Source organism: Notolabrus celidotus, chromosome 3 (assembly GCF_009762535.1).
Source record: "Notolabrus celidotus isolate fNotCel1 chromosome 3, fNotCel1.pri, whole genome shotgun sequence".
NCBI lineage: Eukaryota > Metazoa > Chordata > Actinopteri > Labriformes > Labridae > Notolabrus > Notolabrus celidotus.
Genome location: NC_048274.1, coordinates 38,662,049 through 38,688,043, shown reverse-complemented (window position 1 = coordinate 38,688,043; position 25,995 = coordinate 38,662,049). Strand labels below are relative to the sequence as shown.

General features: G+C 42.2%; 1 protein-coding gene across 1 annotated transcript; it reads left to right on the top strand.

Annotated features, from left to right (window-relative positions):
• Positions 1-456: 456 nt before the first annotated feature.
• LOC117809730 (major intrinsically disordered Notch2-binding receptor 1-like) lies at positions 457-25,995 on the top strand. The gene is made up of 3 exons (XM_034679202.1): positions 457-484; positions 13,020-13,283; positions 21,693-25,995. The coding sequence occupies exons 2-3, from the start codon at positions 13,185-13,187 to the stop codon at positions 21,888-21,890; spliced, it is 297 nt and encodes a 98-aa protein (XP_034535093.1). The 5' UTR covers positions 457-484; positions 13,020-13,184; the 3' UTR covers positions 21,891-25,995.

Below are 25,995 nucleotides of genomic sequence, written 5' to 3'. Positions count from 1 at the left end.
AATAAACGCATTTACTCTACTCCAAAACGCAATCAGTGTTTTGATGGAGTTTAGAGAGTGATTTGATGAGGCTTAGTCTGCCACTCTTGCTCTAGAAAAGTTAGGCGTCACTTGGATGAAGACAGTCGCCTCACTGTCCCAGGGAGCAACTTTCAGGTGAACGTTTTCAATGCCTGATATCATCATCCAGCAACTGTCCCAAAGATTCACCAGCTTAAATGGAACTGGGAACATGTTTGAGTCAATTCACCCCAACACACTGCTGCAAGCACGAGATGAGGAGTTACGCAGAGCTGCCTGGTGCAGCTCAGTGAGCGCTCATTCTCCAAGTTCAAACTAACTAAAAACCCCTTGATGAGCACGATGGGACAGAATAGACTGAGTGGACATGTCATGTTATTTATTGAGAATGACAGATCAAAGAAAATGGACATACAGCGCATCGTGGACAAGTCCGCGGAGCTTAAGGCTCGTCCAAACAGTGGTGAGTAGGCCGAGTACTTCATATTGATTTTGTGTTTGTTTGTGAACATGTGGGCCGCTGTGCCAATTTGACTAAACTTTATGTCTGTTGATACAGTGACCTACTGTGCTCTCATTATATGAAAAAGTTAAAGTGGGTGTCAGAATGATGCGGTCGCTATCCGTGGTGCTGAACTGCTTTGAATTTGTGTTGTTTTATTATTATTATTTTGTTATCTTGGTTTGATTGACTAAAACATTTAGTAATGCTTGTAAGCCCAGCTGTTGCGGGCATGTTGTAAAGTTATGATGAGCTTTACAGTGCCAGCAGCCATGTGTGCGTAACGCTGTGCCAGTTTGCACCTGCCATTCAAACGTGCTAAATATAGATGCAAAAACAGCGCGCACTATCTGCTTCAGGTTTGATAGATCACATTGCGTGTGCTAAATGATTACATTTGCATCTCCTCCTCCCAGTATTTTGAGCGTTCTGATGATCTACATGTATTCTGCATATTCATGAAGGCAAACACGCTAAATGTTTTGCGAGTGCTATTTTGCTCATTTGAAAGACGCAATCCTCGGTGCTCCCGGTTAGTACGTCAGCTTTGTGTGCGCTATCAAGTTTGCACGTGTTTTTATACACGCAAACCTTTAGTAGATCGGGCCCAAAGTGTATTTGCACAAAGTATTGGTATCGCCGATACCAGCCTGAATTTTACTCAGTATCGGATCGGATAGGAAATCAGTGGTATCGAACATCACTAATTGTGTGACTAAAAGGCAAAGGCATTCAGGTGTCATGTGGGTCTCCTAAGAGCCGTGATGTAGTCAAGGAAGGGCTGCCATATCTGTTTGAACCTGGTTGCTTTGCCCAACAACTCATATCTGATCCTCTCCATATATGAGGTACTGGAGAATTCTGTAAGCCAGGCCTCAAAGCAGGGCGGTTCCTCTTTGTTCCAAACTTTTAGAATCATTTTTTTATGAAAGTACCATTCCATAGTGAATGGAGAAGGATTTCCAATGGCTTAGAGCCTCCAGCTGTTGCGACCAGTCAAGAATGGCTGTTTCTGGGGTTGGAGGAAGATTATCTCCAGAAACTTCTCAGTAACAAAGAAAAATGTCTGACCAAAACTTTTGGAGCTTCTCACAGAACCAAAACATATGGGCCAAGGTACCATCAGCGTGTTTACATTTAATGCAGAGAGGGGATGGAGATGGGTAAAATGAATGTAGCGTTGTTTGTGAGTAATGAAGTCTATGTATGACTTTATATTGAATTAGCTGATGTCTAGAGTTAATTGAGCAGGAGTGAATACTTCTGAGAGATTTAGCCCATACATCCTCTGTTATTTCTACTCCTATTTCTCTCTCCCAGGAAGCTTTCAGGTGCTGCGTGAAATTCAGCTTTTAACTGGAAGATCAGTGTTAATTAGAGGTGTGAAACTTTTGATTTATTTTTGATTTGATTTGATTTGAGGTGGTTACGACTGGTTGTGTCATTAAAAACAAAAGTATTCAATCTGATTTGATTCTATACCATATAATATGATTCAATTGGGTTGGATTTGATTCGGAAACCAGTCCAAATTTTAAAACTGTGTTCCAACTCAAAGGTCATGTGATGATATCAGTTCATATATTGTTTATTTTTTTTAGGTTTTGTCTCTGCACCTTTTTTTTTCTACCTGTTACTAGGTTCAGATTTTTGAGGCAGTATTTGCATGAGAATAAAATGATGCAGTATTTTGAGTGTAAACCTAGGAAGCTCATCTCACTATGCTGTATGAAGACAGTTTCTCAAGAAGAGCAAACACTAAATGTGTATTTGGATGACATGCAGACAGGCAGGATGCAGTTAGGAAGGTGGCTCTGACCTTTAACAATTATAACTGCTCATTATGAGGTAGACCAATAACAATATATCCTTGAAAATAGGTGTTTGATGATGCTTTGTGTTTTTTCTTTTTATAGCCATGGCAGTGCAGATAATATTAATGTCAAGTGAGTGGGCTGTCATAACATAACACCTCGGTCTTATCTCAGCCTGGACTGGCTAACCTTATATACCTTCTGGGGGGTAGTCTAGTCTACTGCTGGTAGAAAACGTCCCTGCTCAAGGGTTATTACTTCCAGGAATTCATCTTTTCTAGAAATAAACTTGTTTACATTGAAAACATGTGCTTAGTTTACACACAGAAGGGGGGGGGGGGGGGGGGGGGGGGGCAGGTAGAGGAAGGCAAGGGAGATCACACTAGAGCAAAAAAAAAATCCATTAACGTGATGTTATGTAATAATGAATACAGCTCACTTGCTGGCAAACTTATTATTAAAACTTTATTCATACTGAAGTTCAGCAGAGAATCGAATCAAGAGTTGTGCAAGTGAATTTGCATACTCTTCACTGGACTTTAGGTTGTGGTGGACCCCATTTAGTGCCTTGAAGAGAAGCTCCTGCAACTGAAGGGGTTTTTCCACCAGAGGAAATCTACCCTGGAACTAAGGACTTTACCACGGAACTACGTGCGTTTCGACTGGTGAACACCGGATCTAAATTTAGTTCAGGGGGAGATAATTTCCCCCCCTAAAAAGCCCCTACTAGGGGGGTAGTACTTTTCAAAGGTCCTGCAATGGGCCTGCAATGTTGAACATGTCTGATTGGTAGATTAACTGCAGTGTTTTTATTCCGCCCTCCGTCCACACTAACATCACACACATCTGTGATTCTCTTGATTTCTCTTTCTTTCATTAGTTTTTATTTGTTCTATCTTTTTTGTATGTGTGTGTACTTTTCAAAAGAAGAAGCTGTGATTCTCTTGATTTAGCAGCTTGTAACAGTAGTCTTCTCTCAGCCCACCGTGAATGCGTCTCTCCTGGTGTTACGGTTTTAAAAGTGACCCTGTAAACTGGAGACCTTCAGCTGAACGTGTCAGTGTTTGTGGAGTTTACACAGCTGTTAAAACACAGAGGGAGTTCCTGGGAATGCAAACTAGTTTAGTTTTTATTAAGATTTCAAAATATCCTCATCAGATATTTAATGATCGTCTAAAGACGTTTATGAGGGATGCATCCGGCTGAGAGTCTACAGTTAACAGGGTCGCTGTTTAAACCAAAACACCGGCCGATCTCTGCCACGGCTTTTTGAGTTCAAAAGGATTTTAAAGGCGTGTTGAAACGTCTTTGCTACTCGAGCTTATCTCCTCTCAGTGTTGATTCAGTGAATCCATCTGTGATGAAATATAGCACCATCTAAAACAGAGCCAGCTGAGTCTCTTCATGCTAACAGGCTAACTGTTGTGTTGCTCATAATGATACCTGCCTGTCCGTCTGCTTCTATAGTGTCATCTGTGATGAATGGCATTCATCTTTGTTTTACTGCCCTCTACTGGTCTGGTGTTGTAGTGCCTTTACTTTTTTTTTCTCCATACGTCACTGACCTGATTTGCACAATCTACCCGGGTCTTCAGCCTGCAGTCGAAACGCAGACAACAATGGGGGCACAGGAACCTTTTAGTTCAGGGTAAAGTAGTTCTGGGGGCTAAAAGACCCCGGAACTCTTGGTCGAAATACACCTTAAAGCTGAGGTTGGTAGTCTCGGAAAACTAGCATGAATTTGAATGTAGCTTTTCCTCATGACTCCATCTAACCCCTCCCCCCGTCCCCTCGGAGCTCCTCCAAAACGACGCCCCCCCGCTCACATGCACGAGCGCCGCTGATTCTCGACCATATGATCGTGACTGATTCAAAACCGGTCCTCAGCAAAACATTCTCATAGTGAAAGTTAAAAACACAAACAAACATGGCTGCTGTTAGTACTCACAACTTTAATGCTAGCATTATCCAGTTGTACTGGTGACACGATATCAGGAGAAAAGTTATAACACATATATAATACTGTTACAGCTCTACTGTTTGTTAAACGTGTTCAGTGTAGATGTTCTTAATTCCTACAGTGTTGACAGTCAGTGAAAGCATCAGGAGAGGTGTAGAGTGTGTGAGCGGGAGAGAGGAGAGACAAGAGGAGAAGTTCTTCATTCATTCAAACATTGATTGTTGTTTTGTTGGTTGGCGTGATCACGGTCGACAGTGACCGGTTATTAAAGATCAACGTGTTCATGAGTCGGCTCGTCATCACTACAGCGTCCGGACGGACGCTACAGTACATCTACATTTCTGTAGGACTTACTAAATGTCATTAATTCTTCTGCTTGTCAGAGCCCTGTGGTGAGAGCTTCTTAGACTCTGATCTGAACTACAGTCCTGAGCAAAGCACCTCATCTGGTCAGAGGGGACAGGCCTGAGGTCGAGTGAGAGGGGCGGTCAATAGAGTCAGGGGAAGCAGAGGCAGGAGACGGGGACTCAGAGTACACGCCGGGGAAATGTACGCGCAGGAGGCGGGCAGAACGGCAGGACGGGATTTGAATGGTTTAAAATTTTGGCACCCAAAAAACGGTGATTGGTTGGTGTTTTCCCAGGTTTACTCCGGCTGTAGAGAGCAGCTTTTCTTCTCTCTTTTTTAAGAACACATTATGTATTGATTGCCATCAGGACATAAAGATCATTTTAACCAGTATGACAAAAAGTGTATCTAAATCTGACTACCAACCCCAGCTTTAAGAGTTCCTGGTGGAAATGCACCTAATATTGGTTTTACATCAAGCCAAACACCAAGAATTCAGTTTTCGGTCTGTTTCGATGCCAATAAATTCCTAATTTTCTCTGGACAGAGGACCAGAAGGTGTATATCATTGTGAATGACTTCATTAAGAGAAATCAATATGATTCTAGTTAGTCCACCAGTCTCTGTGATTACAAATGTATCCAAGAAATAATGGACAGTTAATTTGAAATGTTGCTATCTGCTTCATTTTAGGGGAATGAAAAAAACAAGCCTTATCAAAACTCATCAGGACAATCTAAGTCATAAACTCCCATCCCGACTTAAACCTATACCACCTCACCTGGATTTATTAACATTTTTTTCTCCAAGATATGCCTAGCGAGACACTATTCCCAGATATGTGTGATGTGTGTGTGTGTGTGTGTGGTTGAAGAAGGCGTCCAGTTCCTTGTGTATCTAAAGAAGCTGACGATCTATTTTTGACAGAGCAGGAAATGGTGAGCCAGGCTGGAAGTCAGACACAGAGACAGCTTTGTGAGTCTTGTCCATTTATTTTTCAAATAGAACAATCTGTACAAACTCACAGTCTTATCAGCACACATCTACATCAACATTTAGCCACATTTAGCCCACGCTAAACAAACGCTACTCCTCCTCTGAAACACTGTGTGTGCTCTGACAGCATGTTGAGGACAGAGGAGATGCTCACTGGATTTTATAATAGATTACTTAACTAAAAATAAGAAGAGTTGTGCATTTGTACCTTAGAATAAGCTTTTATATCAGTCTAAAGTAGCCTAGAAGGGACCAGCACCAGTCTTGGAGTGCCTCTACATTGTTCCTGGGTTGGACTCTTAGAGATTTAATGGTTCTTGGTTGTTTGCTTATCCCAACATGTCTGAGGGGGTGTTTTCATGACAAACACAAGCCCAAGACATAAAACAGCTCTCGTCTTGGGCTTCCAGGCGTCTGCTGGCCATGCCATATTAATATAACAAATGATTAGCATGTTGCTGCCAGAGCTAAAGCCTAGAGAGGTTAATCTTACTCGCCGTAGCTTCTGTTGGTTGCCCCCTCGATCAGCTTGTGCTGCTTTGTTGTGACGCACATGCACCCAGTGCTTTGGATGGCAGTTTATTTTTGTAGCACGGACACACGACAGTAACTCAACACAAACTCTATAACACAGGAAACAAGAGGAACTATCTTTCCTTTGTAAGCTCCAAACAGTTCCTCACATGGTTGTCTAAAGTGTTGTGACAGTGCTCCTGCACAGCTGTCTGCCTGACCTAATCAAGATCACTTCCACTGTCCCTGCAACCTTGAAGACCTGCTTCCCCTTCTGTGGCTCAACAGCCATACAATACAACCAATCAGGGATGATGTTGCTAGCAGTTGTAAGTTGCTTTGGATGAAAGCATTATAATCACAGTAGTTTCACACTTAGATGATTTGTATGAAATGGAGACAGCGACCAGACTGGAACTCCTGGAGAGTTGCATTAACCAGGGATCACTGGACGTCAGTGAGTCATCAAAATGAACTCAGAGTAACTGCACACCATGTTGACACTAATCAGTGCCCACTTTTCCAGTGCCTAACTTGATTCACAGCTATAAACCTAGAAACGTCCACTTTTAGTACAGCATTCAGCTCATTCATGACATTATTGCTGTCTTGTCCTAGTTGTTGGTAGATATTTTATAATATTTTCTGAGATATTCAACTTTCTTTGAGAAGATTTGGCCCATAGAAAAGACTGGCAGACTGTTCAAAGTCTGCACATTTTTCATTATTCAAACCCTGAAAACTTATTCATGCATTCATGTAGAAACTCCATTCATACTTTAAAATATTCCTCAATCTTTAAGCTTTTTAGAATCTTTCAACTATTTTCATATCTTCCAAACTTTTTTCACAACAACCCCTCAAAGTGCATTGGATTTTTCAAGCCCTACAAGCCATTGAACTCATGCTCAGAGTGAGAGATTCAAATTTTAGAAGAATGGACAGGCTGTGAAACACATCTTGGGTGCTATAAACCCAAAGCATTCCCTTAAAAAAACACAAATGTAACTTCAACCACACAAACAAGGCATCAAAACGTAGGTCATTTTGTGCTGCTTGTGTCAAATTGGATCTCGACGCAATTAAACTGATACCTTAGCCAGTAGATGGCCAACATTAGCAGGAACCCCACCGACTGTCCCCAATAACTCCTATGTTAAAACGTGGTAGAGATTCTGAGACATCAGAAGAGTTCTTTATTTCGCCGCCCTGGCCACATTTCAAACAACCCCACTTTTGTATGCGATTCCACCACAACATAAAGTCCTGTGAAGATTATGCAAAGTCACTTGCACAGCTCTTAATTTGATTCTCTGCTGAACTTTAATATAGAAAAAGTTGTCACTAATAAGTTTGGCAGCAAGTGAGCTGTATTCATTATTACATAACAGCAGGTTACAAGAAATGTTTGCTTTTGTGTGAGCTCTCTCTCCTGCCTCTTCCTGTCCTCCCCTCTCTCTGCTCAGTCAGTGTCTGTGTGTAAAAACAACCAAAAATCAACTAAGCACTATGCAGAAACTTGTGTGTATCAATCACTATTAACCCTCCTGTTTCCCCTTAAATTTACTAACATCTTTGATCCTTGGGGTCAATTTGACCCCAGCACATTAAACCTATAGAAACTGATTGTTACCCAGGTTTATGTGTCAGGTACTTTATGTTTTTTTTTAGGTTACAAAAATGTATGTTATAGTGACCTCAATATAATCATAAACAACTAAAACAAATGTGTGTGAAATGTTGACATTTCTTATGTTTTATACAGCTAAAACAGCCTGGGGTCAAATTGACCCCAAGGAACACATGCGTAATTTTTTTTCAATGGAAATTGGAACATATCAACATTTTAATTTTATGTTTTCCCAGATGTGCCAATTAAATTAGGAAAAGTCATGAAATATGAAGCCAAAATTATCTTTATCATTAATTTAGAGAAGTTAAACATTGAATGGGGTCCAATTGACCCCAAGGATATGTTCGTCAGCCTTTGTATTTTTTAATTGATAATTCAGCTCTGATCATTACGGAGCCCCTAAAGTGACATGTGCAGAATTTTTTTTTTCTCTCGTGCGCACAAGATACTTTCCAAAAAAAGATTTCTGCACATGTCACTTTAGAGGCTCCTTAGATCTTTGGCCATTTTCCACATGCCATAACTCACACTTTCCACCCAGTTTCCAGCTCTTCTGCCTTCTGAATAAAGGCATGAACACACCAAGAAAATAAACTCAGAGAAAGAGTAGATCTCAATCTCCCCATCTTTAAAAAAAAATAAACATCCCTCTGTTGGCAAATAACAAGTGTCTTTATTTATACCTGCCATCTGTGGAGAGTCTTTCAGATTGTGTTTTATGATCTCAATCACGATGAGGGAAACACACCACCTTACAACCGGTGTTTGGTTAACACACATGAAAGACAGCCATGCACCATGAAAAACACCACCGTGCTGAATAGAGGAAATTCTTCTTTATGCACCAATAAAGCGTTGAATGCTGGCAGGTGGAGCTGTCTGATAGAGCATCAATTAAATAGCAATGTTTATCTCTATGTTGTAAAAAACACAAGTCCCTGCTTTATCCTCTGAAACTGCAGATACGTTTTTAACATGAGTGTTTTTGAATGGCTGTGGACATCGTGTCATAGTTTGGAGATTATAGCATGAAGAGTTAAATCTCTGATAACAATAGTTAGGGCTCAGCTGCCACAGTCAGCCTCTCTGCCAACCGACTGAAGCATCAACAAACCCACCAGCTGGAACTCTGAGATGAGCCTGCTATTTAGGGCACGTTCAAAAACCACGGTCTGGCCTGTTCCCCTCACTCACTGCTTATTTCCTCACATTTACACATGAGATTTGTTACACACCCAAAAATAATAAAGAAACCTCCCGAGTTTTGTGTAACACAGTAATTCACTGTGCGGTAGTTTTCTCTCTCGCTGTGGTAGAATCAGTGGCAGTGAACTATATCACCAAGTCCTTTTGAAGCCTCAGTGTTATACCCTTGTTATTGTGTGACCATCTCTGCTGCTGTAGACAGATTACAGTCAGTGCAAACTCCTCACATTCTTCAGTCTTAAGTTAGGTTTCCAAATGAACGAGAGCTTCATCCTTCTCCATGAGCACACTACTTCACTGTTGCTACATTTTTAACAGTGCTCCCTGCTGAGATGACACAATCAAACAAACCTGGTACCACTGTCTCTGTTTGAGCAGAGGGCTGTGCTGAGAGCTCGTTAAACAATGTCAGACGTCTTTATGTAAACTGGATTAACTCAACCTGAAACCTGATCCTCAGCCAAAGGTGCTTATGAACACTCTGCTGACCCTGTTTCCTTCAACTGTTTGCATTTTAATAAGATGGACCTTCATTGAATCAGGCAATCACATGCTGTCTATTTTGGCAGAGGTTGTTACTTTGCTTTTTGAAGTAATGCTTTCATGATTGCTGCAATATTTTCCCTCTATATGAATTCACTCACACCAAGGACACAAGGCACTTATGGTAGGGTTTCCATTTTATTTCCTTGTCTATTTTATCAATGAGGTCACACCTTCGCAGGTTGTCGACAGCTGTCAGAACTGGGGTGAGAACAGCTTCTGAAATGGGGATTTGATGTGCATCAACACAAAACCTGGATATTTAAAAACCTGATCAAAACAGAGGTACTCAGTTCTCTGTAAATAAACTCATTAACCTCTCCTACAAAAACACTCTCTGAGCTGCTGGTTTATTCAGTGAGGTGCAGGATTGAAGATATTAGACAAAGGAAATGTTGATGAGTCACAGCTAGGATCATGATGCTATTTCTTGCACAACAAACATGCACCATTTTATTTCTTTTTGTATTGCTCTTGTCTTTTAAGATCCCTGATTATATTTCAGAAAGTGACCCAACCTACAGGACAGATGGTTAAGTCAATTAAAAATAAAGCCAAGCGTTTACAGTAACACACTGCAGTTCTGTTTTTAGAATGTTCAAAGTCACCGTTATTCAACACACTCTGGATCAGCTTGGTACAAATACAGATTTGACTCCAATATTCTTCTGATCTCAGATCGCCTGCTCAGATCCATCAGGTGAAAATCTACCCTCAGGCTCATCAGGAAGTCAAACCATTGCCACTCTGACAGCTTGAATAAGGCCATCTCATTATTTATTCTTCATGCCTCTGCTTCAGCACAGCAAGGGTCACGACGTAGAAAGTCCTAGTTTTAAAAATCAAGGTCATTTGGCAGAAACGAGACGACAGTTTGACTGTATGTGTGCAGACTAAGACGGAGGAGGTAAACTGGTGTCAGCTGGTGAATGTGGAGCTGAGGATGGTTTTCACGGCAGAATAATGACTGTTTATTATTCATGAATGTTCTGCTCTGTGAAGCTCCTGTATCACTGGAGTTTCTGTAAAACTCCCCTGCACAGCTGACACATGAACACGGGCTGCTGACTGAAATCAGAGAGCCTCTTAGCGCTCCTGCGTAATAAAGACAAACATGTTTATTTCTCCTTCATCGACCAGCAGACACATGTTCCTCTCCGTGCCGTGATGGCAGCTGCATGTAAGTGCAGAGGGATCTCCACAATCCATGCTCCGGCAGCAGAAATGCTTTATTCTTTATTCAGTGTTGTGTGTGCAGATATGAGAGGATGATATTTCACGAGAGTGAGAGTGCCGTTTAGAGCAACTGCTCTCTGGAAATGAATAACTCTGTGATGGTGAAGTAATGTTCTTTGGATTGGATCGAGATAGATGCGACTGTAAAAGGCTTCACTTTGCAGCAGAGTATGAGGGTTCATGATAGAAATGTTCAAATAGAAATTGATTCTTCAAACAAGAACAATTAAATTGAAGAGTTTAATTGTGTTCATAAACATCTGATAAACAGCACAATGTATTTGTTTACCACACTGCTACTTATCACTAAAAGGAACCATCTTTAGTGGGTACACATCCCACTGATGTAACCTGCTCAGGAACAGGTTATCTTCGGAGTGTGGGCTTTAATTACCAGATGATGTTCTCTGCAGGCAGTATAGATCCTCAGCTAGTGTATATAAACAGAAAGGTTTGGAACCATGATGTGAATAAACCCACAGGATGAAGCTGTGTAGCTAAAACATACTGTCTGCATCAGAGACTCTGCATTCAGTCAGTGAATCTACCTCCTCTCAGTTTACCTGCTTCAGGTAAAATTAACGCTTTAAATTCAGCAGGTCATTTGTGCAGTAAAATAAGGATCACAGCGTCTATGTACACTGAATCTGAATCAGTTTAACACATAGACTGTGTATGAAATGGACAGCGTTGCTCCATCTTTTCCCGTTGTACGGTTTTGAAGCCAAAAAAAAAACGTGTTCCAATGCACAGCCATTGTGCAGCCAGAGTCTGCGCTGTAGAGAATTTCTGTTGTTGCCATGGTAATTTATGTGTTGCCACGGTAATGAGCTCCACCCTACAGTGTAGCGTCACAAGATTATATGGAGTTTCCCTCTACAGCAGCTGTCAATCAAAGCAAACCCGGATGTAAAACCCCGTTTTTTAACCTCTAATAACTAACGAAGAAGAAACTTTCAGAAAAAAGAGGACTTGAACACAAAACAGTCAAGTAATAACTACATATCACCGACGTGATATACATACACCGTGTATTTATCTTTTAAAGTTTGACTGCAGCCCCATTCAAATGAATGGGGGAGACAGAGTTTTTGACCTATACTGCAGCCAGCCACTAGGGGGCAGACGCTTTGGTGGAAGCTTCACTTCCAGCCGAGCGAGCTGCACCCCTGGTTTAACCAAGCGGCAACCTCTGGTCTAAAAATATGAGTCAATGCAGAAGTGTTAAAAGCTGCAGTTCATCGAGGATCCGCTTGAGGCTGGCTCCCGAAGTACTGGAAGTCACATACACATGAATGGGAAAAAGACGATCTTTGCAGCATTAATAAACATGTTTACTGCCTGGTACAAAAGATGAGTGTAGTCTGAATAGCTCATTTCTCGATGTCCTCTCACTGTGAGGGGGGTGAATTTTTTTTCAAAGTTATTGAGATTACTAGTCTTCCAATGAGAGACACAGCTGCCTGCAGGAACACTGCAGCTGTTGGCTAGGAGGCTCAAAGCCCGCCTCTTTACGTCACACTGGCTCGACAGAAGCAATATGGATTGGCTTCAAAACAGCGTTCAGAAACAGATGGGTGACGTCACGGATACTACATCCATATTTTTTTACAGTCTATGGGTTTAACACAGCTGGTTTTACAGCAATCCATATTGACATTTTTTAATGTATAGATATGTTTCCTACTCTCTCTATAAGTGCCCCTGAAGAGAGGATAGCTAAGATCTGTTTCTTAAAGACTTGTAGAAGCAGCAGCTCCTGTTCTATGAAATAACATGGCTGCTTCAGTCAGTGTAGTCTGGTGTGTTTGAGGAGAGTGATGTAGCATCTGTTTCTGTTCAAAACAGACTTACAATCTCACTAAAAGGTTGTATCTGTAGGGATGAGCTTAAATTGGTGGAATTTACACTGAAAGATTAAATTGCAGCAATTAAGCTATTAGCCTGTGTTATGGCTATCAGCTAAAGCAATCTGCTGGAGCTGCTCCAAAACCTCTTTTACCCAACACATTTCAAAACAAAACCCAGACCTGCATAAATGTCCCCTTTAATGTGGTAATTGAACATTATCCTACTCAGGTACAGACACGATGTGTGTTGGTGTTTGTGTTTCTATAGGCAAGTGTTTGAAGCCTCTTCATGCTTTTACAGAGGCTTTACTTCCTGCAGGCTGAGTTACTGAGCCTAAAAATAAAGCTGACGATAATTAGCTTTAACCCTCCTGTTTTATTGTTCTTCTATTTCCAGGCGGAGCGAGAGCGTCAGTACGAGCTTCCCCAAGCCCATCGCCCCCCTAAACCTCTGAATGAATCCTACCTGATTGAGCAGGTTTTCTCTCAGCATCCCTACCCCCCCTCGGTTAAAGCCCACGTTAAAGGCAGCCCCCTGTACACGGACCTGAGGCTCACCAGCATGACCGATGTGAAGCGTGGACAGCCGTCCTGGACCGTGGAGGAGTACAAACGCAGCTCAGGAGAGAAGGGGAAGCAGCTCACAGCTCTGGACCTGCAGGTACCTGATTCTGCATGCTAACAGATGCTAGCACAGTCACCTGTGGCTGTGAGGCTGACTTTAAATGGGTCTCATATGAGACATTCAGATGATGTCTGAGCAGGGCTGCAGTCAAACCACTAAGAGGGAAGGTCCAACATTTTTAGACCATGATCCAGCTGTTCAAAAAGTTGAATCTGGATGATCTGAATTTGGGACTCCTGTGATTAGCTCGTCCAGGATACATCTGTCTTTGTTTCTCCAGGTAAGACTGGATGGAATCAACCTGATGCTGACACAGACTTTAAAAGTCTGTATCAAATCTGAATCACAAGTAGCTATAAACAGGATTTCATGTTACATACTGTGTCCACAAGGGGCAACAAAACCACACAAACTAAAAGTCACCCACACAGCAGTTAAAAGATCCTGAGAACATTTCACTACATTAATTTGGCACCCCCCTCTGGACAAAGTTGTACCTCGTCTCTTTACCAGTTTTATCCTGTATATGTGTCAGCCATGTTTTTCACCCTGCATTTTTTAACACTGAAATATATAACTCATCGTTCAAAATCTTTGCCATATTAAGTCTTAAAAATGGCTGTTTCAGTAGAATGCAGTTAGAGCCTGTGTCCATTCATGGCATCTAAATTAGCCAATGCAGTTTAGCACTTCATCACAGAGTGTCCTGAGCTCATTAACACCCTTAGTTTCAGCTGTTTTCCCTCAATCAGCTTGCAGAGCTAGTGAGCTAGTCTGTCTGACTACTCAAAGTGACTTTTACACTACTCGTCACATTCATCCATTCACACCCATTCACTCACTGATGGTAGAGGCTGCTATTTAGTAAGGGACCTTCAGTATTAGCCAATCTCATTCATACACATTCACACACTGCTGAACAACAGCAATTTGGGGTTCGGTGTCTTGCTCAAGGAAATTTCGTCATGTGACTGCCGGAATTGGGATTGACCCGCCAACCTTCTGATTGATAGATGACCGCCTCTACCCACTGAGCCACAGCCACTGCTCAGTGGGTAGGGTGGGTCCACACAAACCATTCAAAATCATGAAGTTTAAAACAATGGCAGATCCCTGAAATCAACTTCATCAACAGCAACGACGGAGAAGAACCTTACCAGACTTGTTTTTTTAGAGGGTGAATTTCCAGGTCTCACACTGCTGCTAACACCAGGCTAGGATTTCTTTTCACAGTTTTACATTTTTTCGGCAAAATTCCTTTGAAATAAGCAAATGTTAAGTATACAGACAATTTAAAATGTCCCTGTTTAGGAAGACAGAAGTAATGCAACGTGACTTCCTAAAGCCTGGCCACACTAGAAGCCCTCGGAAACTGAGATTGTGGGCGCTGTTAGATGATGTTATGGACACAGGCCCTAAATCAATTGAATGGACACCTACCCTCCAACCAAATAACTCTATTACTGATCATAGTGCTATTAAGTGGATTATATTGTATCATATAAAAATACTTTATATCTCAATCAAGCTCAAAATTTTGAAACGACACCACCTGGAGACTTTTCAGCACCCTATTCTGAAGGTTCCTTCTGATCAGATAGTCGTAATCTGATCAGATAGTCTTAATCTGATACTTTTGAATAACTGGACCCTGGGGAATATTTTTCCATATCTGAATAACAATAAGTACAAAAAGTGTGGTTCAGAGGAAACAAGACACATTTGAATGTAATCCCTTGAAGCTTCAAGCTCATTAAGCTGCACAAAATAAAAGTAACACCACTTTCTTTGCCCTCAGGGGTTGGTGAGAGGCTTTCTGGGAAATGTAGGGAATAATTAACTGGTGCTGACAAGGGGGAAACAAACAAGAAAGTTCATTAAAAGAGAAAATGATCTTCTCTGACGTGCTTCTTCATGAACCCTTAAAGTGCATTAAACTTCTGTTAACTCAGGTATCTAAGATCACTGAGTGATCTGTGACAGAAAACCCACACCATATGGTTGCCCACTCCAACCCTGACACAGCGGGAAGCCTGAGAGCTGCCAAATGATGAACAGAAGAAAGAGAGAACATGTGAGGGACAGAGGGGGAGACAGAGGGGGGACGGGTTGGCTGAGAAGTCAAATTGCAGGCTGTTATATTTAGAATAGTAGTAAATGCACTGTGTGTCACAGCAGAACTGCTCTCCTCTCTAATAAGTTCAAACAGTGAAGGCTTCACACTCACTGTGACTGTAATCGTGTGTCAGCAGGCTCTCTGCTCAGGAGACTAATTACCCAGAATCACTGTTAATGATTCTCAATCTGAATCCTCTATTCTCTGAATGACTGCTGATTACACTGAGTTTAAATCAGACTCACGTGTCTCAGTGATGTGACTGTCCATCAGGGATGTGCAGAAGATAATCTGGATCACACGGCACGCAGAGGAAACTTGTGTTTTATATCCCCTGTGTACATGATTATGGGTAAATCTCTCTTCTTTAAGGAATAGTTATTTTTAAAGTGCAGTTGTATGAGGTACTTGTCCATAGTACATGTATTACCCACAGTGGATCCCCGTCAGCTCCCACCCTGTGTCGCAAAACTGATGTTTTGGTTCAACCAGTGACCATGTTAACTATGGCTTTCATGCAGTTTTCTGCATTTGAAGCTTGACCCTTGTCAATCACTGTGGGGCTTCATCTCTCACAGTAGTTCAATCAAGAGGGATCATTTAATGAATTAAATATAAATATTTTACAGACATGACGTGATGTTGAATTATTGTCAGGTCTCTTTGGTGCTTGAACTCTTAGGGAGATAAGGTGACTGAAGGATGTCTGCCCACACACTGGTGGAGGAGGTGTTGTCTGATGATGTGGTCAGAGCCTTAGAAAAGATGAAGCTGATTAAACTGTGAAGGCTGGGCGATAGATGGAGGAATGGCAGACTATGTTGACTGAGGCTGATGAGATGATGAAGCTGATGAAGCTGCTCAGACTGGGCAGTTGGCAGTAATAGGAAAGTGGATGATCATGTGCAAAGATAATATGAAGGAACCACATAAAGAGAAAGCCATATTTAGAATGAAGTGGCGTGCTAGGCTGATGATGTCTTGCAGTGCTATTGGCCTGATGAGACCAGGGGCTTATACTAAGAAGCAAGTTCAACATACCACAGACATCTTTTCCTGATCCATCTTCACTGAACCTGACACAGGAGATAGTGTGTAAATTGGACCAGGTCATGTTTTCTGATTGCTTTTTTAAGGTGCTTCTGAACGTGTAAATTTAGAGCTAATTCATGTTGCAGTTTATCATACAGAAATGATTACATGGAAGAATAGAGAGGAGACGTCAGAGGAGTTTCAATGTTTGGCCAATGTGCAGCGATTCCGGAAGTGCTGTGAATGCAGGAAATACAATGCTGTCACACGGACCAATCACAGGGCTTTCTGTCCACGTCGTTTCAATGCTTTGTTACATTCTGGAGGAGTTGCGTATAACCCTGTATTTATACAGGATGCATGCGTTGCGTCCCATTCTGGTCAATGCTCATGTTCACCCAGGGAGTGCTGTGGTGCGTCTCAGCTCTGTGTTGGGAGCGTGCCACCACGCCGCTCCGGCAGAGATACATGCTGAATCTTCTTTCGACGGAGCCCACGCCCAGAACGTGTCAATCTACACAGAAAAGAATGACCTGGACAGGAAATCAGGCATGAGGATCGCATGCAACATATGCTCAATTTCAAAATAAAACACATAGTACAGAATCCAAACCGTTTAAAAGATTGAATCTATCAGAAATAATCATTGATTATGGCTGTAAGCTACAAACAGGATCAGATAAGTGATCCATGTGGACAACAGGACTTTAAGATGATCACTGTGTCAGAAGGTAACAGGACTTTAAGATGATCACTGTGTCAGAAGGTAACAGGACTTTAAGATGATCACTGAGTCAGAAGGTAACAGGACTTTAAGATGATCACTGTGTCAGAAGGTAACAGGACTTTAAGATGATCACTGTGTCAGAAGGTAACAGGACTTTAAGATGATCACTGTGTCAGAAGGTAACAGGACTTTAAGATGATCACTGTGTCAGAAGGTAACAGGACTTTAAGATGATCACTGTGTCAGAAGGTAACAGGACTTTAAGATGATCACTGTGTCAGAAGGTAACAGGACTTTAAGATGATCACTGTGTCAGAAGGTAACAGGACTTTAAGATGATCACTGTGTCAGAAGGTAACAGGACTTTAAGATGATCACTGTGTCAGAAGGTAACAGGACTTTAAGATGATCACTGTGTCAGAAGGTAACAGGACTTTAAGATGATCACTGTGTCAGAAGGTAACAGGACTTTAAGATGATCACTGTGTCAGAAGGTAACAGGACTTTAAGATGATCACTGTGTCAGAAGGTAACAGGACTTTAACATGATCACTGTGTCAGAAGATAACAGGAAAAAAATATAGAGCAGAATTATTCATACTTAACTCATCTAAACCTACAAAAATGAAAGTTTATAGTTCTGCAGCATACTCAGTGATTATTAAAGCACAAATGTAACACACTACTATCCAGCTGAGCAGAAATTTAACCACAGAAAGGCTCTGTAACCTGTTGTTTGTATGTAGTTCTCTCTATGCTGGACCAAGTTGATCCTGGCTGCTCTGAGCTGCGCTATGCTTCAAACATGCCGGATCAAACATGCGGTGCAGCCACAACCCAATGCAGCGCATCCTGTATAAATTGGGGGTTAGGTCTATACGTAGTTTAGACCTTATATTTCAGCTGCAGCTCTGCCAGTATCAAACTGAGTACAAAAACTTCACCAACTAACCTTTTTTAGTACTTGTTGAATTATGGTGTCAGGAAAGCACAATCAACGACTGTCATCAGTATTTATTTATTTATTTATTTTTATTTTCTTTTTCTCTTGTCTGCATATATATTTCTGGTTTGTGTCATGTTTGTCACAAACTGTCAAATATTCATGCAATTTATTCTTGCAGCAAAAGAAAAGAAAGAAAACCTTTTTCTTCTGTGCTTGTGACTGTGTGCATGCAACCATCACCATCCCTCTTAGAACTCTGGCCTATCTTTTATTGGCAGCTAATATCATGTTCTGTAAAAGAGGGCGTGCACACCTAGGTGGACCAAAACAAATAAAAAATAAAAATAAGAGAAAGTGAAAGAAAGATTACATACGGATATACAAAGGGACAGGGAGAGAGAAGGAGAGAGAGACCTAACACACTTAGATGGAGAGGGACCATCTCACCATGATGCCAAAAAGAAAATCCGTGGGGTGATACTAATGATTAAGCAACCCTTAGTGTCCACAATCATTACTGAAGCTTGGGTCGCAGAGGGTTGCCGCCGTGCTGTGTTCTATTTGTGTAACGAGACCACCACTGGTGCAGATGAAACCACCTGGGTCAGACCAGCCGAGCGGTACGGCTCAGCACCCGGGCCGCGAGAGCAGTCAGACCGAAGGACCCAACCCACCGCGGGAGACCCAGGCCAGGGGACAAGCCAAGGACCCAGACCGGAAGCAAGCAGGTACCGCCGGAGCACCCAGGGCGACCGCCAGGTCACCCAGTAGGAGGAAATGGGGGCGAGGGGGGAGAGATCCCGCAGGGCCAATCCCACCTGCCCCCCCCAGACGGCCCGACCACTCCCCCAAGCCACGCCCCCCACCCATGCCCTGCGACTGATGGACCAGGCTGCGGGGGCATGGAGGGACACCCCAATGGCTGCCGTAGTAACACCCCCCCAGCTGCGCACCACCCCACCCCCCCAAGAGGACCGCGAGGGAACCGCGGGAAACCCGGCCCCGAGGGCAGCCGCGGACCAGGCCCCCACAGGGGAGGGGGCAGCAGGGGGGCGGAGGGTGACAGGGTCACCAGCCACCCACCCAGCCCCGATGGGCCCCCAATGAGTAGGGCCGAGCCAAACACTAAGGCCCCGCCAAACCTGATCTGTGTGTGTGTGATATGATTTGAATTTTGTTTTGTTTGTTTTTTTGTTGTATGTATGTTTGCTAGTGAGGTGGATTAAAATAGGGGGGGCAGGAAGGGAGGCAGGAGAGAGGGGGGAGAGCCGTAGTGCACTACTGCATCACAACCCCCCCCCCCCCCGTATAAAACCCGCCCCCCCGACCCTATATCTTTACCTATATCAGTATCTAGTGAGGTGCATTAAAATAGGGGGGGGGGCAGATGGGGGGCGGGAGAGAGGGGGGAGAGCCGCAGCGCACTACTGCACCACAATCTGCCCCCCCCCCCCCAGTATAAAACCGGTCCACCCAACCCACACCCCCCACCCCATGTCTTTACCTATATCAGTATCTGTCATCAGTATTTTTATATATGTGAATCATACAGGTAGAGACAGTATCTTATGTGTCAGGTACTTTATGTTTCTTTGTTGACTATCTTTAGCCCTTTAATAACTCCGCATGCAGGATACATTTTTTTCTAAATAGACTATCATTTTCTTTCTATTTCCAAAAGCCAAGAAATGTCTTCAGTGAGTTAACTTTGACCTAAAGCCAGTGACGTTAACATCAGACGCCGGCCATAAACTGAATTTACTCTGTCAGTGGGTAGATGCACGACTATGGCTGCTGGCACAACTGAGCACAAAGGACGTCATTTGTAAACATGTCTGTAGGAAGTGGTGTTGCTTAGGCTGCTGCGGTCCTATCACAGGCATGTGTTTTTTATTAATGGCAAGCAATGCACTCTATGTAACATTCAGCAAAGTGGGAGGATGACTCGGATCGTGTCCCCTGCATGAACATAAAATTTAAGTGTGTCCATTAAACGTGGTGGTGTTGTAATGTTCTGCTAAAAGTCATCTTTATGACAAATATTAATTTTGGAATGATGCTTGTTCATATTAATCACAATTTACTGCAGAAAACACGTCCCTCCAGCACAGTGCTTTAGTGTCTGTCACGCTTTTTACCTCACTCTCAAAGTAATGAAGCTCAATTATGAGCAGATTACCAGAGAAGTTTAATCTACCAGTTTATAATCCATCATATCATGTGGAGCATGTTTTTTTTCCAGCTGCTCTGACTCACTGTACAAACAGAAATCAGTTTAATTATCAATATGTTGTGAGTGGGATCGTTGTAATGAAGAATGTGTCTCCTGCAGTGTTTTCAGTGGAGCTGCTGCAGAGCAGACTGAAAAGCAGTCTTTCTGTATGAGAGCCTCAGTCTGCAGTAACCTGTTCTCATCATATCCTGGCTCCAGAGGATGCCCCTGTGCTCTCCAACTCAACAATACACTGAACCTACACTTTATTAAACTGAAGATGGTATACATTCACTCTGACATCTTCCACCACCATCTACACTGGTTAGCTTCAAATCTTAACAAGTCAGACTAAACCATGAAAAGTGGAGACAACTGTTGTTATTAAAGACACTTAGATTGTAAAATAAGAAGACCAACACTCAGATGCTAATTAAACTGAGTTTCACTTGAAACACAAATTAAGTTGTCTTTTTTGGTGGCAATACCTAAACATTACAGAAATGACCTCCCACATGCAGCTGCAGGAGGGGACTTCTTCATTTTCATTAAAAGCTTGATTAAATCCACCCTCATGAATATGGCTTCTTTGGCCTCATAAATCATGTACACAGCAGAAACAGAGAGTGATTGTGAATCACTTACCCTCCCAATCTTCTCTGTCTCAGGATCTAATTCACAAACCACATTGCACTGCTTGTTTCAGCATTCCCAGAAAGTCCTGCAGCTCTGTGCACATTGCTCTTGTTTTGCGTCTGATTGTGGAGATGAGCTGTCAGCATCTGCACTCTCTGCTGCACAGAGCTGCACAGTGCTCCGTCATCTTGCCGTCAATCAGTCCACATACAGATGATGAGCAGGATGGAGAGAGGACACTTCTTATCAGTTCATTGTGAAGTGATGTATGACAGACGTGACAGATTTCGCCTTTAATACAAAGCTTCCAGAGGTGAATTGTTGTCATGATCAAAGGATAGTTTGAGTGTGATATCTCTCTTAAATTCTGACATGCAGTTTCCACTAACTCTCAGCAGATGTTAAAATGTCACTCTGACTGTGCATGGCTGTCAGGTAGACAATGGGGGTCATTTGAACAGAAAGAGGCCTGTTTTGTCCCCAAAGAAATGCAGAATGGAGTATTTGAATACATGCGAACAGCAACGGCACATAGAGATGTTATTAGTCAAAGGCAGTTTGGGTGCTTTGTGAACTAATATCTATTTGTCTAATTCACTAGGTTTAGTAGGCTTTGAATCAGACCTGTGTTGTAACCCAGCTTTCCAAGGTTTAAATTCTGATAAAGGACTGAAGATCTCAAGTTTGTCTAAATCTGTTGCACATCATACAATCACAGAATTTATGCATGAACAAAACATTTCTAATATCAGACTTTTCTCTCATGTTTCCATCAGACCCAGGAGTCCCTGAACCCCAACAACCTGGAGTACTGGATGGAGGACGTCTACACCCCAGGCTTTGATTCGCTGCTAAAGAGGAAGGAGGCAGAGTTCAGGCGGGCAAAGGCGTGCAAGATTGGCGCGCTCATCGCAGCTGCTACTTGCACCGTGATCCTGGTCATCGTTGTTCCTATTTGCACCATGAAAACATGAGAGAAGTGATTGATGGTTGGTTTAATCTCAGCTGTGTGAGCTGTGGGTGAGTGTGCAGCAGATTAACTGCGAACATGATGGTACTGTATCTGATGGAGGTTTGTAGTTTTAATGCAGTATTACTTCAGGAGGTCTTTCTGCCAATATAAACCCTGATAGGACAGCTACTGTACTCTAGAAATGAAATCAGCAAGTGCATAATATCTAAACTGTACATAGAGGTTTAACATTAGTAGTTTATTGTACTCTTATAAACTGGGAGCTCATGGATTGACTCATCTGTCTTGAACACCTGCAGCAGATGAACTGAACCAGATTTATTATCGTAGCCAGCGTATGATATTTTTATTTTTCCTATATTTACTGTACAGTGTATTTTGATCAAAGTTATTTTTGATGAATTATCTGGTTGAATGTGAGAAGTTGTCTTTATTTTATTATCTTTCTTCAATAACAGCAGGCATTTTAGGTAATTAAATTTGTGCAACACATTTTTCTAATTAGACCCGCGCTATATTGAAGTAGTTAATAATAAAGATATACATGTACATAAGCCGCAGACACATTATGACTGCACAGATAAACTGAATGTATTAATAATGTTAGACTGCTCAGCTGTAAAGCAATGACAGGACGAGTAATTGAATGTTGAGACATAACCAGCCATCAGCTCATCGCAGCCTTCCCTCTGAAACATTTCCTCCTTTCCTCCTTCGCTCTTCTTCATTGCATTTCTTCGTTTCTATGAGGCTCACCTGGGCTGCTTGTACGGCTCAGCGTTATTGATTATACTCTTTTCCCACACCAGCACAAAGCAAACAGCATCAACAGCAAGCTCTCTGCAGGTTTGCCCGTCTGTGTGCTGCTGCAGGTTTTACAGCTTTTCAGACATGAGACCATCGAAACAACAAGGAGAGAAAAAGTGCACCCAGATGAAAAGACACATGTTTGAAAACATAAAGAGGTAACTGAAGGACAAATTGTAAAGAGATTTAACTGACAAATGAAGTCAAACCGACCATGAAGAGCTGCCTGTTGTGTTGTGTACTTAAGGATGCATTGAGTCTGCAAAGAGTGTTGAATAATAATAAAGTCCAAGACAGCGAGAGACGGCCTCCTGATGGAGTCAGACCTCAGGAACCTGAGTCTCTATGTTTGTATGACTGACATCATGTTAAAGATGAAAAGACGGAGTGAAGGGGGACTCCTCTTCTCTTGGCAGCTATCATCCCCAGCGTCAGAGATCGTGGCACAAAAGTAGACAGACCTGAAGTTGACTGCAGCCAAAGATAACGAGTTCAGGGTCAGGCTGAGGAACATTTATAAACCCCCTAGAAATCAGCGAGTGAAGGGTAGAACCAAAAGGCGTGGGACAGTGTGGCATCCATCACACAGCGGGGAGACAGAGGAGTCAAATTTAGAGTAGTGCAAACGGTGGACAACCTTAAGCTGATACTCACTGTTCACTGTCTCTCATCCCACAGACAATTAGATATCCAACTCCTCTTTCCAGCCATCTCTGATCTTGACCTGTGGGCTGGAGAACAAGTGTCAAGCTAACACATACATTTAGAAAAAGGACGTCCAAAGTGTTTTATAATGGATCAAAAAAAACCATTCTTTTCTAGGAGAGTCTCAAAGTTTTGGATCTTGCATCGAAATAATGTCTCATTTGTAGGTTATGAAAACTATAGCTGGGGCAAACTGAACTCACCTCTTAGCTGACTCAATGGTATTTACTGTTAGTTCATATACAGGTTCTCATTACAGACTAAACCTCTTTCTCTCCAGACATGGAAGGACTTGACTGTGAGGGTATGACAGAGCACAGCCAACCCATCATTAGCATGGCTGTTTCATAGCCTGGCCACATACAGTGTAACCTAAATATAGATGCTACCCTCTTTCTAACCTATATAAAAGTAGGACCGCTCCTAAAAGTGAACAAAACCCTGACGTGTGCGGCATTTTGTCAGCTTAAAGCCTTCATGTCTGTTTTTTAAATTGCATCAAGGTACACAGAGTAATGCAAGAGTAAGGCATGTAAAGGTGCTTTTCGACCAGAAGTACCAGGAACTTTTAGGATTGAAATGGTTCCTGTGGTCCATTGGTGTCTGCATTTCCAGTGAGGCCTGAAGTCCAGTGGAAATGATGAAAATCAGGCCAGTTTCATGTACAAAGAGCAGTTTCACTCCACCTGACACTCTAATTAAGGGGTTTTAGGGGCTTCGAGCTGAGCTGTCTGTAACTCTAGTCTAACATGGGGGCTTCAGACTTCTGCTGGTTTTGCTTCAGGAAAGAGTATTTAACCCCGTTTGTCTGTACTTGCCTGAATCACGCTAACAAAGTTTCTATGTCACACAAGAACAGAAATGTCAAGGATTTGTTTCAAAGTCCTGGATTCTCTGAGATAAAGAGACAGACCAGCTATTTGTATCTCCAGCCGTCCTGGAGTCAGTGAACTGAGTTATCACATTAAAACATTCAGGCAGTGATCCTCTGCTCTCAGGTTCATGACTGACCTGAAACAGGCTGTCATAGCCTGAAGCCTCCCTGGAGGAAAATACATCCACTGACTAAGAAAAATCCTTCATCCAGTTAGATGATGTGATGGAAAATGATCTTGACATGGCTTAAAACGTAGCATCAGGTGCCACACTGAGGGGCTAGATAATAAGTCGGCTATTTAAAGCTGCTGGTCTTACATATCTTGTGGTAAGCCCCACTAAAAGGAACTAAAAGATTTTGAACTGCTCCAGCAACAGCTTGTGAAACATTGACAAAATGACAGGAAGAATCCCACAGTAGACAGACCTTTTGTTAAAGACAAAAACCTACAATCAGACCGCTCTCTGAAAGGAAACCAGACTCCGGTCACACCTCAAACACTGCACTTTCTCTCCTGCAGAGTTTGTTGAAATGTTTGTTTGACTTCGGTGTTTGCTGCCTTGTCGGGATCAAAAGTAACATTTGATTGATAAACACTAAAAATTCTGTTTTTGTGTCTTTGAAAGTGTGATGTCTTTTTAAAAAGCATCTTAGAACAAAAAGGTCCATCTCCGTACAGATCCTTTCTGTAACATTATCAGGCACTTTGAGTAACAATCTGAGCCTGTTAAGGACAGAAACAAGAACTTTTTGTGGATGGACTCTAATTTGGCACATTTAGTTTAATGAGCTTGACAAAAAGACACTTTACATCCTGACAGACGTGGCTAAATCTCTCCACCCTCCTCCCCTTTTAATCCATGGAAACCCTTCAATATGAGGTCATAAATGAAGGGGTATCAGTGACTGCCTGAATTAGCTTCTGCTGCTTTTGTTAACCAGTTCAATATCGTAAGTCTGGCCCCTTCTTGATTTTGATTGGCAGATAAGGGAGGAGAGTGAAGCGACAGAAAACAGCTGATGGTGAGTGTTTCAATGCTGAGTACTGAAATGCATCGACTTTATACAGAAAATAGATGCTGTTAGTGCAAAACCAATGGGGTAAGCATACAGAGACCCTAAAAATAGTGATGTATTCCACAAAGTTCATAAAAATAGATTTCTATAATTCTCCTTTAAGTTACCTCATTTGGTCATAAAACCTGCAGCAGTTTACAGCCTTTTCAGCTCACTAAGAAACAGATGGGTTATTTGTATGAATAAAGCTACTTAGTCACACACTAAGAAACTGAGTTATTTTGATTTTTTACTAGCAAACATCCAGAACCTGAAATCATGAGCCAACTTTCAGTGCCAATGAAGAAGCAGCCTAACCATGATCCTAGTTTAAGTCACCATGTTTATGTGTTGTGACACTGAACAAAGACCTAAAGGACAGAAACCCCTTTGAATGTAAGACATCCTTTTTCAATTGTATTTGTGAATCCTAACTGTTTCCATCTCCTGTCAGTCAGTTATGCTGAGCACAGGTGTGAGCAGAGAGCTGCTCCATGTATTTCTTTCCCTGTTTACCATCCGCTGCATTGTTTCTGCCTTCATATGGGAACATGAGCTCAGCACACTGTACGAGTCTGTAAATACTTTCAGGGTGGAGGCACACTATAGGAGCAGGTGCTAACTGGAATATTACTAATAAAAACGTCTTGTTCTGACTGTT

What these genes read in the sequence shown, in the direction of transcription:
- LOC117809730 (XM_034679202.1), top strand. Translation starts at nt 13,185, where the DNA reads ATGACCGATGTGAAGCGTGGACAGCCGTCCTGGACCGTGGAGGAGTAC. An exon ending in TCACAGCTCTGGACCTGCAG is followed by an intron (nt 13,284 to 21,692) that starts GTACCTGATTCT and finishes TGTTTCCATCAG; the next exon opens with ACCCAGGAGTCCCTGAACCC.